This window comes from Aplidium turbinatum, chromosome 1 (genome assembly GCF_918807975.1).
Source record: "Aplidium turbinatum chromosome 1, kaAplTurb1.1, whole genome shotgun sequence".
In the NCBI taxonomy this organism is placed as follows: Eukaryota; Metazoa; Chordata; class Ascidiacea; order Aplousobranchia; family Polyclinidae; genus Aplidium; species Aplidium turbinatum.
In genome coordinates this window covers 32,658,125-32,676,233 of record NC_137472.1, presented here as the reverse complement: position 1 = coordinate 32,676,233, position 18,109 = coordinate 32,658,125, and the positions used below count along the sequence as shown (strand labels likewise).

The 18,109-nt window shown below is 38.2% G+C and overlaps 1 protein-coding gene across 1 annotated transcript; it reads left to right on the top strand.

Annotated features, from left to right (window-relative positions):
• The first annotated feature begins 5,081 nt into the window (after nucleotides 1-5,081).
• On the top strand, nucleotides 5,082-17,793 carry LOC145777942 (uncharacterized). The gene is made up of 8 exons (XM_082589309.1): nucleotides 5,082-5,256; nucleotides 6,216-6,407; nucleotides 8,014-8,190; nucleotides 8,618-8,701; nucleotides 10,346-10,486; nucleotides 11,257-11,435; nucleotides 16,150-16,855; nucleotides 17,289-17,793. The coding sequence occupies exons 1-8, from the start codon at nucleotides 5,184-5,186 to the stop codon at nucleotides 17,387-17,389; spliced, it is 1,653 nt and encodes a 550-aa protein (XP_082445435.1). The 5' UTR covers nucleotides 5,082-5,183; the 3' UTR covers nucleotides 17,390-17,793.
• The last annotated feature ends 316 nt before the right edge of the window (nucleotides 17,794-18,109 follow it).

Genomic DNA, 18,109 nt, shown 5'->3' with positions numbered 1-18,109 from the left:
CAGCAAATTGTTACTTTTGTTAAAAGTGGAAGATTTGACGTTGCGTTTATTGCACATACACATTGTGCTATATCCAGAAATCCAGGTCATGTAGTACATAAGTAGCTGACATACACCCACCAACTATAATTTTGATACCAATTTGTTTTCTAAGCAACATTATTAACCATCCAGTAGTAACAAGCCAAAAGGGAGGCTAAAAGTATAACTGACCCCACCCCCGTCAATGTTTTGCATGAAATCACAAAGATTTAAACAGGCTTATGGCAATGCTTGTTCGATAACCTTATTTAAGCTGTTTTGGCCTGTCTAACACTAACCTTTCGTTATAGCACTGCATATGTTGGTGGTAAACGCAACGCCAAATCTTCCACTTTTGACAAAAGTAGCAATTTGCTGTTATCATATCTCACAAACCTGACGTGATGGGATAAATCTGAGGTCAGATTCGGATTCAGCACCCCAAAGTTACCTTAAACCAGTTCTCAAAGCCTATGCAAAAAAAAATGTTTTTTTTGTTGACCAGTGTTATCGAGTTGCTTTGCTATTGTTTTTTATTTTAACTTTCACCTGTTTGTTTTTAATTCGCTTGTACATTTCTCAAGGTGTTGCAACTGAACTGAAGTATGTGACTTTAGAAATGCAACTTAATGTTTGATATTAAGTCTCATTCAATAGGCGCTGTCAAATACATATCTATTTTGTATTCTTCTCCATTCCGACAACATTAGTTTTGTCAATTCTGTTCATGTTCAGAATTTGTGCTGAAAATGCTCTCAGTACGCACCAAATTCAATGTTAAATTTAAAAATTTTCTGGGGGAGGCCCCCCCAGACCCCCCGCTGTTGCTTTGCCGTCACTGAACACCCTGTCAAAGTGGTCACGGTACGCCACTGCTATAACGTCAGTTTTTGCAAATCCCCTAGAGGTGCCGTTATAGGCGAATTCTACTGTATTATAGAAGCTAATTTACCGAGGTCCGGTGATTGTTTAATTACTGGTAGGCCTACCGCTAAAATTGTGTATAAAAATATGCATCTCCCCAATGTTCCAAATTGTCTAAAATTTAATAAAATGTTGATTTATCCACCCCAATCTTCAACTAACTTCGGCACCACTGCACTTGTGCAACGCATTTCAGGACTACTCTGCATTCCGCGGCACCTAGTGGATGGAATAGTTTCCCGACAACAACAATCGGAAATGTCACTCTTTCCATCTCGATGACAGAGGGTCAAAGCTGCGTCAGTGGGTCAGTCAAAGCCTCTACAGTCTACAAGTATACAAAACTGGCAGAAAGCTTTGATAGAAACTATCCTCGTCTAAGGATAAAGATCAAATCAATCAATCATACATTTTTCGGTCAAGAAAATGAAGTATCTTTTGACAGGTATCAGAAGTAGGCTATCTTCTGACTTCTTTGCATTACATTCTTCGGTTCATTCATTTTCTATCAATTATTTAAACTCAAGACAATAAATTAGTTGAGAGAGATATCATTATCTCTCGTAGCCTACCTCTGCTTTATCGAAGTAAAGTTTTGCTTAGTAGTGGGTTTGCTGTCATCAGGATTATCAATCCGAACACAACCATCTATCACATTTGACCTGAACTCACCGAAAATTAAAAATCCTTGAGACCATCAAAAAAACTTAAAAACCTTACTATTAAGATTTCAGTAGACATATGCCGCCATGATTTCAGTAGGCCTATGCCAGTATGCGACCATGCCAAATTGCTGATTATTATCGATCTCAGACACGTTATTTAACGCTCGTGTTTGGTCGTTTCTACCTTAATTTCTTTAGACCTCAGCTTTGTTTGGCATAGCCTACCGTAGGCTACCGTAGCCAGTATTATTTTTCACTGTCATAACAAATTGAACCTACGGTATTACGGTGACAGGCTTTCTCCGGCCCGGTACCAATTTATTTTCGGGCCTCTTTTATCGGGCCCCTTTTATCGGGCCCCCATAAATATAAAGCTTGCTGTTAAAAATGAGGATGACACATGCAGTTCAAAGTAAAAAATTAAGAGGAATAGATCAAACCCGATATGCCAAAAGCATGGTTGTTTAATAATTTTTGCGCAATTTTAAAATTTCCCGAACCGCGGAACTTATAGCTTACTATCTCTATTTAGAGGTTGCTTTTTTAAACTTTTATTTGTCTCATGGTGCTAGAGTACTAGGCCTACTTCCCGATTCCATTGATGTTTCACTGGTCATTCTAGGCTCACCAGAAGAGAATTTACAGCAAAGTTAGTGCAAACGGTCAGAAAGTTTTAAATTTGATTTGGGAAAGGTTTTTGGGCCTAGGTCAAACATTTGCTGATTGCTGCAATCTGAAAAGCGGTTTTGGTTTAATTTTTAGTCCAGAAATAGAGATAGCAATCTTACCTGTGCCATTTCAGTTTTTGAGTTTAAACAAACATATTAGTTGTTTATTTTGAAATTCGTGTTTCGGGTTATATTTTACTAAATATTCGTAGTTAGGTAAATCACTATACTAAACTAAATTTTTAATTTACTGTTTGGTGGCTGAAGTGGCTATTTTACCACCAGAGAGCTGAAGTGGGCCCGGTACCCGGAAGGGGGCCCGGTACTTTACCATCTGACGGTTGAAGTGGCTGTTTTAACCTCTGATGGCAATTCCTTTAGATCTGATTATATTAATATCTTGATAATGTTTGAAGTCGCGGGGAATCTTTAAATTCGGGCCCCTTAAATATTCCAGGCCCGGGTCCAAAAGTACCACCTAGACCCACCAACGCTCCTGAACGTTCTTGTTTCCACATGTGAAGTTAGTGATAAAAATTCATTTTGGACGATGGGATTTTCTAAACCATGGATCAGATCTTGCACTTATCGGATCACGATTCACGACTGTATCAGGATCTGGAGAAAGGTGGATCAGATCACCATTCATCTCCGGCTGGCAATTTTCTCAAGCGCTCAAAAAAGTGTTACCAGATTTGGACACTCTGCCTTCAATTTGAAGACTGCTAAGGATAATTATTTTTCACAGATCACTCAGAAATTGCGAAAAATTATCTGTAACTGCATGTGAAAATATTTTTTTACAGAATTAATTTGAAGTCAGCAGATAAACATATTCCTAACTTTTCGTTAAAAAGATCTAGCAAATTAATAGTGCATTTGTAGAAAAATCCTTTTGTGGCACCTGGCAGTATTAAACAGAAAATATGAACACATCAATGCAGCACAAATGCACATTGAGCACATAGAGTAGCCAGGTTGCCGAATTTCCTGTTAAACTGGGTTTCTTTTGAGTTTGGCAGGCGTTTTATTTTTCGGTTTAGCGGTCGCGTTTTTTTTTGAGGTTTTTTTTTAATATGTTGTATTTTTATCCATAACAAGTTTTCAAAATATCTGCTTTGTCTGACATGGTTTGATGTTATCTTGTGAGCTTCTACTGCCGAGGATTTATCCTTTTACTATCGCCATGGTTAATTTTGATTTAAAAATGAGTTTGAAACAATGCTTTTAAGTGAAAGATTGAGTGCTGTGGTTGAGACTTATACACTGTGCTAATATCATAATCAGGTTGTCAGGCATTAGTCGTCACTTTCTTAGAGTTAGACCATGGGTCACTTTAGGTGAGTTCACTTATTGCTGGTTTTCTGAAACCGAGTCGCAGACCAAATAGATTAGATTCTATTTGCAAATAGATTCTATTTGAATAAGAACCTTCTGATGATCCGTTTAGGTGAAACAGGCTGTCAAGGGTTTAGATAGTAATAACTGTTTGATGTACCGTAATATTAAAGTTTATATGTACGGTACTGCAATTTGTGAACCTTTGTATGTGCTACCCATAGTGATTATAATTTTTAGTGAATTGATACTATTGCTGTTACTTAATTACAGTCAGAACCTCAACTAGAAAATTGCAAGGTTGTTTGGTGCTGGCAGTCCTTTCTCCGTTATATATATATGTGTTCTATTGCGTAACTACTCGATTTTTCTCGTGTTGAAAGGACAAATAAAAAAACCTCTCTCTCAGTCCATATGCGTATTTGCAACCATTTTTTTCAAGGACTTCTGAGAATTGTATTTTTTAACTTAAACAGTTGAAACTCCTTTTTTTATTAGAAAGATATTTTCATATTCTTAAGGGTGTAATAATTTGGTGGTATTGTTGTGTGTATTAAAATTACAATAGCGCAGTTTGGGATTGCTGTTTAACTTCAAAATGCGTCCAAATACCACTATTATTCTGGCGGAATAATTCTGTGCAATCCGGCTTCAAAAACATGCAGTAAATAATGCGATGACAGCAACAGCATGCGGACCCTAATTAAAGCACTTTTCATTGACATATATATTTATCTTTATGCAGCTTGAAAGTCAGGATGCCAAATTAAATTTTTTTTTACAAAAAACAGAGTTTTTCTAAAAATCTAATTTAAAAACCAAAAAAAAACAAGTCACATAGTTAGCGTAAAAAGATAAACCTTACACAAGTTGTGATAACACCTGGTTTTTTTTTCGGTCGTTTATCGGTCATTGACTGATTTTTTAGCAAAATGTCCGAAAAAATATGTAGTCAATTGACTATTATACTGTATGACCAAAAATGACCGAAATAAATAAAAAATGACCGAATGTTTTCAAGTCATTTCGGACAAATGACCGAAAAGTCTCAGTGAAAACAAACCCAGGATAACACTATTGATAAATAAACTGTTTGATTTTTTTTGTCAAAATATGTTTAAATGCATAATATTTACAAATTTGTGAAGTGGATGCAATAATGCTGATGGTCTTGAATACACACATGGACCTTACAACGTGGTTCTTAACTAGGGGAGCATGCCCCCCTAGGTGGGTGCAAGCTCTACAAGGTTAAGAATGGAGCTGGTATACAAGTCCCCCTTATAACTCATGACAAAGAGGAATTGACCAAAACATGTGGATTGAAGTGTGTGAACAGTAAAGAAAAGGTAAAGTAGTTTCACCCTATATGTTTGGTCGAGTCCTGTCTTTGTCATGAGTTACCAAGGGGGGGGGGGGGCACTTGTATACTAGCTCCATATTATATATATCATACAGTAATAATTGTTCTGGTGAGGGCATAAAGTATTACCAAATTGTTTGAGTTTATCATGGATCAGTGTATTACAATCTGACATCATTTGGTGTTGCACAAGCTTATTTGGATATGGATTTACTTGATTGCTATACAAAACTTATATTTCTCTTGTCAACAAAACTGCTTATGATATCAACACAAGGTATGGTGAATTAATACTTAATTTTATATTGTCTTTAATTTTTCTGTTAGGTGGCATAGAAATGATAAATGAAATGGGCTTCATACTTTTTATTTGTGAAGTTAACTGAGGGAAAAGAACTACAAGTGTACTCTCTACTTGTGCAGATGTCGAACTGATTAAACTGAACAATAAACACGTTGCAGTCAGCACAAGAATGTAGCTTCGGGACTTCGGGAGAGTCAGACATTCATTGCGCTGATTGCAACAAGCAATGTTTTCAGCATGTTTTTACAAATACTACAACAATATGATGGAATGGTTGAAAGATTTATCTTATAAACAGGCAAATTTACATTAAAAATGGGATGATTTTAGCAGAAAAAATTCTTTTAAATTTTAACATATTTAATAAAATAAGTAATAGGCTATCATTGGCATTCAGGTGTTAAGAGGTTTATAACTTATATTATAGCCTATTGTGTTAGGATTCAATGTTCAGGCGGAATTAAATCAATATCAGTAGGAAATGTCTTAGCTTGTTGTCTGTTAAAACATTAGATTTAATGTTATCAAGTTCACCGTATTATTATAATCACATTTATAAAATGTCTATTTTTGCAAAATATTTCCTGTTGGGTTATGATTACTTACAACTTTGTTGTGTATACAAGAGAAGAGATTGACTTATTGTTACCCATAAATAATATTATATATGACCATGATATTGGATGGAACCTCCATTAACTTGATTGTAATAGCTCCTGGCTAGTTGTAGATTCTAATTTAGTTACGGTACTCAATAAGGATTTATAATGAAAATCGCAATTTAAAACATAGTCTAATTTCTAATTATGTCCACCTAAAATATCACACATAGTTGGCCACTTACAATGGGATAATCAGTCTGTCATATAAGATTAAGTAGTGTAAGGTTATTTCTCATTACCAGGCTTTAAGAATCTGATTTTATTTCACAGAGTACTGCACTGATCCTAAATACATTCCCAGCAATGGCTCTCGGAAACCTTCCGAGTTTCTTCCTAAATATATGAATGGCGCTGTTCTTCGCTACTCTTGTGATGATACGTATATGTTGGTACCCCCAATATCATTGCAAATTTGTAAAACCAATATATGGATACCTATTGAACATCCTGAATGCCAAAAAAGTAAGACGTTTAATCGCAATAAAATGCACACTCTACTAATTATACAATACATCAACATAAATGTTGTGTACATGATATCTATGTCAGAAGTCAGTGTTTTGCTTTTGCTGAAGATACAATTATCATCTTTAAAAATTAGCTACCACACCTCAATGACGTTTCAATGCGTTTTTAATTGAAACAACCACAAGTTTAACACAAACGAAGAATATAATACATTTTTCTGCTAAAAAGCCTATTAATTAGTCACTAATGAGTGACTTTAATTGGTGGCAATCTAAGACATTCTCTAGACAGCAAATCAACCTTTTATTATATTGATTTAACATCTGCAGACGTCAGCAGAATCAATGTAAACAACATTTGATTTACTGTCTGGATCTTGGTGTCCAATATAGTAACTGTGTTTGAATATCACACCATGGACTTATTTTAAGAGAATATTTTATACTACAAGAAAAACAATTATGGTTTTTATTGTGGTGCAGTAGTGTAAAAAAAGAACCTATGAATTAAAATAAACGTACATTAGAGCCAGCGCTTGAAATCTTACGAATTTGAGTATAACAGTATTCCAAGTAAGTCAAAGTGTTTTTCCTGCTCCCGGCAAAACGTCATTGGTTTCATACATAGCCAACCCGGCTGATTCGACATCGGGTATCTCGACGTTCCCTCTAATTCGACACCTTTTTCATGGTTCCCACAAAAATAAATTTCGTGAAAGTCGACGATTTCGATGTCAAACTGAATGTCTTGCACTTAATTGAATTGCGGCTTCCAAGTACCACGCTTCAAAGTTTGTTTGACTCTTTATTTCAACTTTTCCTGTTTCAAGCTGTGCAAAATTGTAAGTTTCAATTTGCTTGTAAAAAAAAACAGCTTTTGGCCATTGACCTCGATTAAACTGCGCTTCTCACATGTCTGGCGTCGTTCTTATCCAAACAGAGCTCTGTTCTCTTCAGTAACAAGAAATAATCCGCTCTTGAATGAAAATTCACGCAATCATTTTCCACTTTCCAGACGCGATGTTTTGCGTTGCCTGTTCTTTTTATAGTACGGACTTTGCAACTTATTCTCATACCAAACTCGTTCTATTTTCCGCAGATGGATAGTCTACTAATAAGCAAAACTACACAGGGTTTGTCTTACTTGGTGGAAAATTCACGTGATGCTTAACTCGATGGCTTTTTTTTTATTCCCCTTCAGGTGTCGAGTTAGGCGGTTTTTATGCGTGTTGATAATATCGGAGTTTGCTTTATTTGTTCGTTTTAACGTTCTTTTCAAATTTTCTTTTTTACATGTGCTAGCTGAAGATGCTATTACTATCAGCAAAATCGATTCTTAAGAAATTACACTAGGGTGTTAGATGGTAGTGCAAATGCCAGCATTTGATAAATGCAAAATCGCAGTATAATCAATGGAAAAAGTAATTTAGCAACAACCAAGGAATACACGAATAGAATACCCAAGACTTAGCAAGAACTTATCCTATTGTGCATGATATGTGTAGTTCTTATGGTTGTGCATGAAAGCATATCACCTTGTAAGAATTATATTAGTAGAAATAAACCTTGTGTCAGTAATTACATATGACTCTTTTTTGCAGTATGTGACGGTCTGGAACATGTTCCGTACAGTTATCATGTTCCTTTATTGGACCAGTATCCAGTTGGTTCTGTGGTAAGTTACAGTTGTCGTGATGATAGGGTGTTGATTGGTGGGACCACTCGAACGTGCTTGTCTGATAGAACATGGACTGGAAATCCACCTCGATGCGAACCAGGTGAGTTATATTTTGAAGTTCGCACCAACTCAGGCTCGGTCTAATAATTGCTTTGACAAGTTTCCATGATTCATCTTGACGGATTGTTGTAGACCTTCCACTTAATTTCATCGGGTTTTTGACTGTTATTGGGTTGTCTTTAGCTTCCACGCATTGTTTTAGCATGAACACTGGCTGGATAACAAATACAAAGATTCAAATCATTTCTTTCCTGAATCATAAGTTTAAACTCACAGGTGACAATAATGATTTAGTTCAAGCCTCCCCATTTCGTTATGCTGCTCATTTTTTGTATTATGATGTATTTGTTTTAATTATATTTCGCAATGAAGTTGACAGTATGCTTTGTGTTCATATGCACAACAGCGTATTTCTCTGAATAGTTTATGATATCACAAAACAATGTGAATCGCCACTCTTTTTACAGATCCTCTTCCCACCGTTGACCATCCATACTGTACTTGGCCTCCAAGCATTGAAAATGGTGTGATCTTCTGTTGTGATAGCGAAGGTTGGTAGTTAAAATTGTGTTCTTGGGATTGGTGAACGAAATTTTATAGATATCATTGTCGTCGTTTATTTTCTAAAGTTAAAACCAATGGTTACTTAAAAATGATCAGACTCAGGGTATGTTCGTCTATGAGGACGACGTTTTGTCAGAAAGTGAGTCTGCTTGCTAAATGCAAAAAGTAAGCCTTTGGTTTGTATCTTACATTGTTTGTATTAAAATATATACTGTGGGCTCATTTTAGTTAGAATTTGCTTTTCCTCCCTTTATCACAAACCTCTGCATGGTGAAGTTATTGTTTGGTTGGCAAATAAAAGTTGTAAACTGAATGTTGTGGAAACGATTGCAGAACCAATTGTAAATATTACTCGAGTTTCTGCCACAAAGTAATAGATTAATATTTAATTGATTTGGCTTAAGTCATTTTGTGAGTACAGTAGGCTAACCGGATTTTTTGCTGTATTTTTTCACATGTTTTATTCATAACAACATTCCCAGAGAATGTGTTGGCAATTTTACTTTGCTGGATTGGCAGCAGTTTAGCAATCAATGAAATCTTTTGAAAAAGTACAACTCACAAGAGCGGCCACTTTCTGTTTGTGCGACTCTGATTTAAATGAACTCACATGACAAATTTATCTCGCAAAACTTTGTCAGACACTTTTGTGAGGTACGGTATTTTTAGTATAAGAATTTAAGTGCCTTTGAATGAACCCAGAGTTGAAAACGGTCTATCAAAAACATTTGAGTCACATAATGTTTGTCTGACCACACAGACCTAGCAACAACGAGACTCAACCAGGGAACGGCTATTTTTTCACTTATCTCTTCAGCGTTACACCAACAGGAAAGCCATTACCTGACAATATTGGTGTTATGTTGGCTAGTCTTCAACTCTTCAGTACAACGCAAATTAAGCTTTGTTTAAGAGGTTACTGACATCTATGAATAATGCTTTTTACCAGGCTTGCACTACTCAAAATAGCGCTAAGGTCCCCACCAGGAAAACAACAACGAACGCAAATGCATGCGCAATTGCGCAATGCGCATGTTGTTATTGTAACTATGACCTTCACATTGTGGATGACGTCGATGTAAAGACTAGAAACTACTGAACAGTAGTTTCTAGTCAACAAATTGAAGAATACGATAGCAACTGTATGTCAAACGCATGCACGCTTTTGTTTTCAGTTGCAATGTGCAATGTTATAAAGTTACGTCAAGGTCCACAGTAAAACTCTTCATGACCAGTAACCAGGTGTTGCAGAGATATGAGTTGTTAAAATTGAATAAAGTCCAACAAAAGACTCATGAGTCATGACTTTATGTTTTATTAGCTAGAAGCGAGATATTTAATTTTTTTTATATGTGTCGCTTCAGTTTAAAAATGTATGTTAATGTTAAGTTATCAATGAGCATATTTGATCGGTCGTGTTTGATGGAGAACATAGATTGGTAACGAAACCTTACCCGCCCATGAGTCGTTGGGAGATACGTAATACCGCTTTCAAATGAAGAAACATAGTCAGCATTTTAAGAGCAGATTATTGTCTATCGAAAATTTCATGTGAAAGCATAGACTTCTTTAGAAGGAGTCTTTGCTGCGGAAGGCCGTTGTCCATTATTTTGACGTGTGTTATTGCGTAGATTCTTCTTCCAACTGCTGTCCACCGACCGACCACGTTCAGTTCGAATGCAATCTTGGCTACAAGTTGGTTGGCACGCCGGAGTGGACGTGCGGTGACGATGGCATGTGGTTAGATTCCCGGTTGCCAACTTGTGAACCAGGTATGCTCGAAATTAACAGGTCTAGTTTTGTGGGTTATGCCATTGTTAACTGCAAAGCTTTGTGGTTTTATAAATTTTCTGTGAAAATTGATAATCCTCACGTCCTCACACGTTATTGGATGGTTTGGAAGGTGACGTATAGTTACCAGAAATTTTCCTTTCGATTTTAGGTGACGTTTGGGCAATGTAAAATTGACTTGCAGCTGGCCTGGGAGATATCCTTTTAAGTAGAAATAGTTGTCATTTCAACGTCACGAGACGTTGCTAAGGATTTGTGAAGAATTAAAAGTTTTGTTTTTATTGAATGGAAAAGATGAAACCAAAATTCTTCTATAATCAAATTCCAATTGTATCAACATTTAAAAAAGAAATTAGCTTATAGACGAACCACTTCAGTTTAAATCAATTAAACTTTTCTTGCGTTTGTTACCTATATATTACAGTATTATTTTAATAGCATCTTTTGTTTTTGTTGGATGTGAGTATGTGACAGACTCAAATTGTAATAAATCTTTATTTTTCTCGCACGACGTTTCTGCAATCCGCAAGAAAAAGAAATGCATCACCTTAATAAAACGCTGTATTATCATTCATTTGTTGAAGCGAAGCTTTTATAGAACTCTTAATTCTTGCAATCCCCCAGTCATACAGACCCTTAAAACACCAACCCAGGCCTCATCACGATATTTGGCAACGGGAGGTTTCCATTTTTCACAAACAAAGTCCAACAAGGTCATCCTATGTCCCAAGCTTTTTTGACTCATCCACAGATGAGGAACCTGTATCCCCTCACACAGATCCTCCTCTCTTGTCCATCGGGATGATCCACACAATGATCGGGGTAGCGGCAGGGATCCTTGGTCTCCTGGTCATTGTGATGGTGCTTGCCTTCTGTAAGCCTCGCCTCCGTGACATCAAGAGGAGGTGGAGAGACCTAAGAGAGGATGAGGTAACCGTTGGTTCTCACCCAGTCAGCAAATCAGTCCTTATCATTGATTCAACGTCTGCGGACAAAAAGGGCTGCTTTGCTGACCGGGTCATTCTTTGTGCTTCGTTCTTTTCTATTTGCCGACAATATTAATCCATATGAATGCTACTTTTATTACTAAAAACGCAGTGTAACATTAAAAGTCAGGATACCATTCCGACAAGTCTCGTGTCTCGTAAAGTTTAAATTAACTGACGTATGACGCTATGGACTGTTTACAAATGGCCAATAAGGCTTGTAAGCTGTTTATTAAAAACGAACAGTTTGGTTGTTCATTAAAACTAATTGTGAGCACTGCCAGACAAGTGAACTACAAAGCACCATATGATGCATTGTGTAAGTCGGTTGCATTGTGTGGCTATGGAATTTTCAAAATATTTCTTTTAGTGCAAAATTTATTTGTTTCATTTCGACTAACGTTTCATTGTCAAAAATTCCGTTTGGAATCGCTTTTAAGGAATAAAATTTTTCTTTATTTTGAACAGAAAAGTATTTGTTTCATTTGTTTCAAGCAGCCTTATCGCATGGCAAGTATTCGTTATGGTTAACGCATAGCATCCATTGTTGTAACATCGTTGGAGCGTGTTTGCGGTCTGCATAGATTCCGTGTGGTAACTTTAAATGGTTAAATTTGCAGTCTTGCATTTGGTACCGTACCGGTACTTAAAGTTTACCCACCATTAACGAAAAGCCATCAAGAAAACTTTCTTTTTGTCAGCTTCAGGCTATGTTGAAACCAACGAAAATTAATGGCAGGAACTTTTAATAAATAGCAGTCTGTAACTAAATTCTGACACTTTGCGTATAGCTGACAAAGGCTGACACTTTGCGTATAGCAGCCTTAGCCCTTGTCTACTCTTCAGCAGAGTACTGTGCACCTGTTTGGTGCCGCAGTGCTCACTGCCATAACATCGACACTGCCATAAACAGCGCCCTGCGCACAGTGACCGGATGCCTGCGTCCCACACCACTGGACAACCTCCCCATTCTCGCTGGCATCCAACCCGCTGAGCTTCGTCGCGAAGAAGCCACTCTGTCCCTCGGTCGACGGGCACTGGAGCCTAACCACCTTCTCCACCACAAGATCTTTGCTCTCCCAAACGAGCACCCCCGTCGACTGAAATCAAGACACCCATTCGTGCCAGCCGCTCAACTTCTTATCAACGAAGCTGATGTACAAGACATCTCTGCGGCTGCTTGGGCGGACCATAAATGGAGTTCTGAATGGAAGTCAACCGCCACCAGACTCTATTCGTTCATCCCCGACGCCGACACACGCCCCATCGGTCTAACACTACCAAGACAGGCATGGGTGCGCCTTAACCGTCTCCGTACGGGCGTCGGGCTTTTCCGCTCAACCATGCACCAATGGGGAATGGCTTCTTCCTTCTCCTGTGAATGTGGTGCCGAGGAACAGACCGCAGAGCACATCATCAATGACTGCTCCATCTTCAAGCCACCTAACGGAGTGGAAGGTCTGCGTGTCATGGATGATGAAACCAAAGACTGGCTGCTCTCTAGTAGCCTTCCAGTGTAGTCCGGGAACATCGTGAATCTGGGGTGGTAAAAGGATAGACCCTCGGCCCCAGACGCTCACACAACGACGACGACTAAATTCTCCTAGTTATATTACACACCGGTGCAATTTAAGAAAAATTGAAAATTGTTACATTCGTAATTCAAGTGCTTGCCCCAACGAACAAATCGACATTTCGTTTGTCTGGTAAAACATACCAAATGTGGAAGTCGCAAATCAAAAAATCAGGTTGTCTGCTCGCTTTGTTACTCATTGGTTTCCCCATATCTATTACTGTCACCCAACTCACCCAAGCTAAAAACCAGACCTTTTTTTAATTGATTCAACGTTTGCGGATGGAATTGCTTCCAAGAAATCACGTTTTAACAAATTCACCCACAGTGTTATCATTTTAACTCGGTTTAACATCATGCGACGTCAAAAGGATGTAACGATGACAACTTTGGTTACGTGGTTGATGATGGAGTTCAATTTTCTGTTTTTGAACGGTCATCATCAATCTGTAATTTCTTTTCATTCGCTTGCATACGATTGTAACACAACCGAACACAACACAAGAATTTAACAACCGCTGTAAAACTTCATTAATTCTCGCTTGAGGTTTGTTAAAATGAACTGGCCTTGGCCACCTGCAGCTGACGCTATTGAAATGTTGACGTGTTTACAACAATAAATCAGAACAAATAGTTTAATTTCATTAAGTGTTTGAGTGTCAAGCTTTATGAGGCTGTCTTGTTTGCAATAATGCTTCACAAATGCAAACAGGCCATTGCTGTAAGTGTAACCTTTGAGCAGTGTCAATCCGACCATAGAACCTGTTGCAATCCTGACCACATATTGTTAAATGACCGCCCAAAACAACGAACTCATTTTTGTGCAATTTAGCAAGATTAGTCCATGTTTGATTCAACTGTCACCTTCACAAGCGTTCGGATTTGGAAGGATGTTTTTGTGTTTGAAACGAAACCACTAGGGTTGAACGGATAGTTGTAAAAGCTTGATATTCGGAAAACGGATATATACGGATATTTGGCAATTTTATTATCCGGTTAACCGGATATTGGTAGGAACATTGAAAGCTACCCTGTCGCAGCATATCTAGTCTTTTAACCACTAAAATACACATGTTATCTTACAAGCAACTCAGTTACAAGTTAATGGTTCAACTCTGTTTCATTTTTACACAATAAAACGAAAACTATCGAATGCTTATTTTTTCTGTAATGCATTTCGAAAAGCACAACACATCAATAGTTGAATCGTTTAGACGAGACTGGAGCTTTGTAGCAAAAAGCCGCATGCACTGAATGCTCTTTCTGCTTCTACAGAAGTAGGCTGAATGGTAAGCAGCGCTTCATAAAGAGTTTGAAGATTGGCCGGCCGTTTCGCTGCTGCTTCATAGACTTCACAATGTTCACACTCTTTTCGGATTGTCCTTCTGCTAAGTTCTATGGTATTGGAGTTGCAGTAGCAGCAACAGATGCTGACATGATGGCTTGCTCTAGTTGTTCCTTCAAAGATGTCGTGACCCGACAGTTTATCGAAAGACAATTTATCGAACGACAGTTCATCGAACGACAGTTTATCGAAAGACAGTTTATCGAACGACAATTCATCGAAACGACAGTTTATCGAAACGACAGTTTATCGAAACGACAGTTCATCGAAACGACAGTTCATCGAACGACAGTTTATCGAAACGACAGTTCATCGAACGACAATTCATCGAAGGGGCTAGAGGCTAGGAGTTAGGAGCTAGGGGCTAGAGGTTAAGGGTTAGGGTTAGAATTAGGGGTTAGTGGTTGGGAGTTGGAGTTTAAGGGTTAAGGGTAAGGGTTGGGGGTTAAGGGGTAGGGTTAAGGTTAGGAGTTAGGGGTTGGGGGCTAAGGGTTAGGGGTAGGGTTACGGTTAGGGGTTAGTGGTTAGTGGTTAGTGGTTGGGGGTTAGGGTTAGGTTAGGGGTTAGGTTTTCGATTAACTGTCGTTCCAGGCCCCTAGCCAGCAGGGAGGCCTCGCCCCCCCTAAAAACAAATTCGCCCCCCTGGCAAAATCCAAACATTCAAGAGCAACAGCTACATTTATAATGATTTTGCCCATTTAAATTTTTTCGGCCCCCCTTAAAAAAAGTTGGCCCCCTTGCTCTGCGGTCTGGCTACGGCCCTGTGTCTTTCGATAAATTGTCGTTCGATAAACTGTCGTTCGATAAACTGTCGTTTCGATAAACTGTCGTTTCGATAAACTGTCGTTCGATGAATTGTCGTTCGATAAACTGTCGTTTCGATAAACTGTCGTTCGATTAACTGTCGTTCGATAAACTGTCGTTCGATAAACTGTCGTAGTACCCAAAGATGTAGGCCTTCTTTCTACCCTTGCAGAAGTAGTTGATACCAATTACCAAGTTGCTTTCATCTTCTACTCTAGGTTCAGGATCTCTTGCAACCTCTCCAAGTAACCTTTGCAATAGGGTTGCTGCGAGAGCGTATACCTTGCTTCTTTTTCCGAATTCACCAAACGTGTCAAGTTTATCATCCATCAGAAATCTGGGATCATCATGATCATGCAGGATTTCAAACTTGCAAAAGAGGCGTAAAACACTCAACGCACAGTAATAGTTTTACTTTTTTATTACACGGTTAACCGACATAAAACTATCCGGATATCAGATAGGTAAAAATACCTTGGTTAACCGATATCCGGATATTTCAACCCTAGAAACCACTATACCAAGAAATCTTGCGTTTATTTGAAATTTGTCATGTGACCAACGTCAAATCTTGCAACAGCCCTTCCTAAACAGGGCTGTGGAGGCGGGAGGATTTTGTCATGTCCGAAGTTTTATGTCCGCCAAGCAGGCTTAGTGAAAAATAAGTTAATTCAACTTTTACTTTCCAACAAACAAAAAGTAGAACTTTCCTGGTTTTTCACACTGCTCATCCTAGCCGAAAAATGAGTTTTATTTCCACATTGATTGGTTCAACGTCTGCAAACCTTTAAACCAATCAATGTGAAAAGGTACCGGCTTGCTGGCTGGAATGTTAAGCTTTTAAATCTAAAAAGTCCTTGTCCTAATGTAAGCATTTGCACATTTATCAAATCAATCATTTGTTTTTTCCATCGAGTTATTAAACTTGCTTTTCAGAATGAATTGATCGTTAATGGGCAACGTATTGTTCTTCCAACATACGAAGAGGTGACGTCATGCCCTGAATATTCATGCTTCGACTTCTACAACCAGATCCAAGGTCCCTCCGCCCCCCGTCTCAATGCGCTATCGTCTTCTGAGCAGGCTGCATCCCTTCAAACTGACAACATTACCAGGCCCCCGGAAAGTAACATTACAGTCGATGACCTCACACGTAATGGCGCCCGTTCAAATGTCAATTCCCAAGCCGACCTTGAGTTCAGAAATGATTCTGGACACAACACAATTGCGGGATCTCAAGACCAAGACGGCTGCCTGAGCGACGGCGTGACAATAACCGAGTTTTTACGCGAAAATCCGGCTATTGATCAAATCCATTGTGACGTCATGACCGGGTTTGAAGACAATTTTGTTCCCGTTCCTGAAGTTTCGGACGGCCAAAGTCTTCAGCAAGCTACGTCATCAGACAGTCCCAATTCGGACGAAGTCGTTTCCGCATCTCTCGGTTGTGCAGCATTGTTCCCTCAGCGTGACCCTGAGACAGACGCGGATGTCTCAGTTCCAGACAACGCAACTGCGCAAGTAGCGGACACCCTGCCTGGCATAGATGTTGACAGTTCAGCTGGAGACAACCAACCCACCGAACATACCCTTCCAAGCGACGACGCGTTAACTCAAGATATCACCTCAACATTGACGTGTAGTAAGTTTTTATTCTTAAAAGCAATATTACTTTAATAGCAAGATATTTATGTAGATTTTGATAGCAGTATTTAGTCTTAGAATGCAATGAAGCTTTGCACTTTTCAATCACAGTTTGTCGACCCTTTAAATAAAGGTGATTCCGATTTGAGAAGCTTCTCCAAGGTCACCTACTGGAAATTATTACATGCAATTCCAATAATAAAGCGTCGCAAAAGATTTCTTATCGCAATATATAAAATTGTAGCTTACCGTAATATTTAACCAAAGTCTACAATTTGTAAATCAAAACCGTAAAAAAAGTTAGAATCATTTTTTTATCATCGTGGTAAGTATTTTAAATCTGAAAAAAAGAAAATTTGCCTCTGAGAATTATTTGAAAAAAATATGGAAACATGGATTAGCAGCTTTTATGAACTTTCTTTTATTTACAGATCAATTAATCACGACAGATGTGGTCTATGCAGAATCCGGCACGGAGCACACGAATCAGTGTGAAAATGCTACACTTCACACTGGATCAACTTCCGTGTGACACCACTGTTGTGTTTCGAAGATAATTGTGTGAATTTTCTAGTTTTTCCTGCTTGTCCGATCTTGGAATTATTCCAAACTCACTCTTGTTCCGTTTAATTGAGGCATCTGCGAGCTTTTGTTTTTAAAGTTTTATTGGAAAGATTTTGATCTCTACCAACCGCTTTTCGCTTTTTTCCATAAACTGTATCATTGCACTTTTTCACTACAATCGTTCAATCTTTTGTGAATTCAAAATCAGCTATTGATTTTTCGTCATTTTCTGAATTAACGCATTCTCTGTTTGGTTACAAAAACATATTCTCATTTTGCAGACTATTTTGCTATTTTCAACACGTAAATTCCCACGCATTTTTTGCAGTACAAAAAAAAATAACTTATTTTCCTGCATGTTACATTCGTGTGGCAAATAATATATTTTTGAAACAAAAAGCGTTTTTCTTGTATTGTTGACCGCACGCATTGGCTTGCTCCAAAAGTAGAAGTTTAGAGATTGTGAATTGCCACTACCACGTTGCTCAGTGGTGTCGCGGTGGAGACACGTCAACACAAAGGTATAGCTTTGTGAAAAGTAGCTTAAATGTTGCAAAAGTGTTAACTTTAGATTGCAGACTCTAGGAACCTCTTTGCAAACGAAGGATGTCCTTCGACTGTTAGACGGATTGCAATAGCTACGACAGTTGTGACATCACTTGCAACGATGTAGAAACAGGTTAATTAG

Bases quoted from the DNA above. Each gene is read 5' to 3' on its own strand.
- LOC145777942 (XM_082589309.1), top strand. From the start codon at position 5,184: ATGGATTTACTTGATTGCTATACAAAACTTATATTTCTCTTGTCAACA. The intron at 6,408-8,013 runs GTAAGACGTTTA...TCTTTTTTGCAG, and splicing joins ACATCCTGAATGCCAAAAAA to TATGTGACGGTCTGGAACAT. The intron at 16,856-17,288 runs GTAAGTTTTTAT...TTTTATTTACAG, and splicing joins CACCTCAACATTGACGTGTA to ATCAATTAATCACGACAGAT.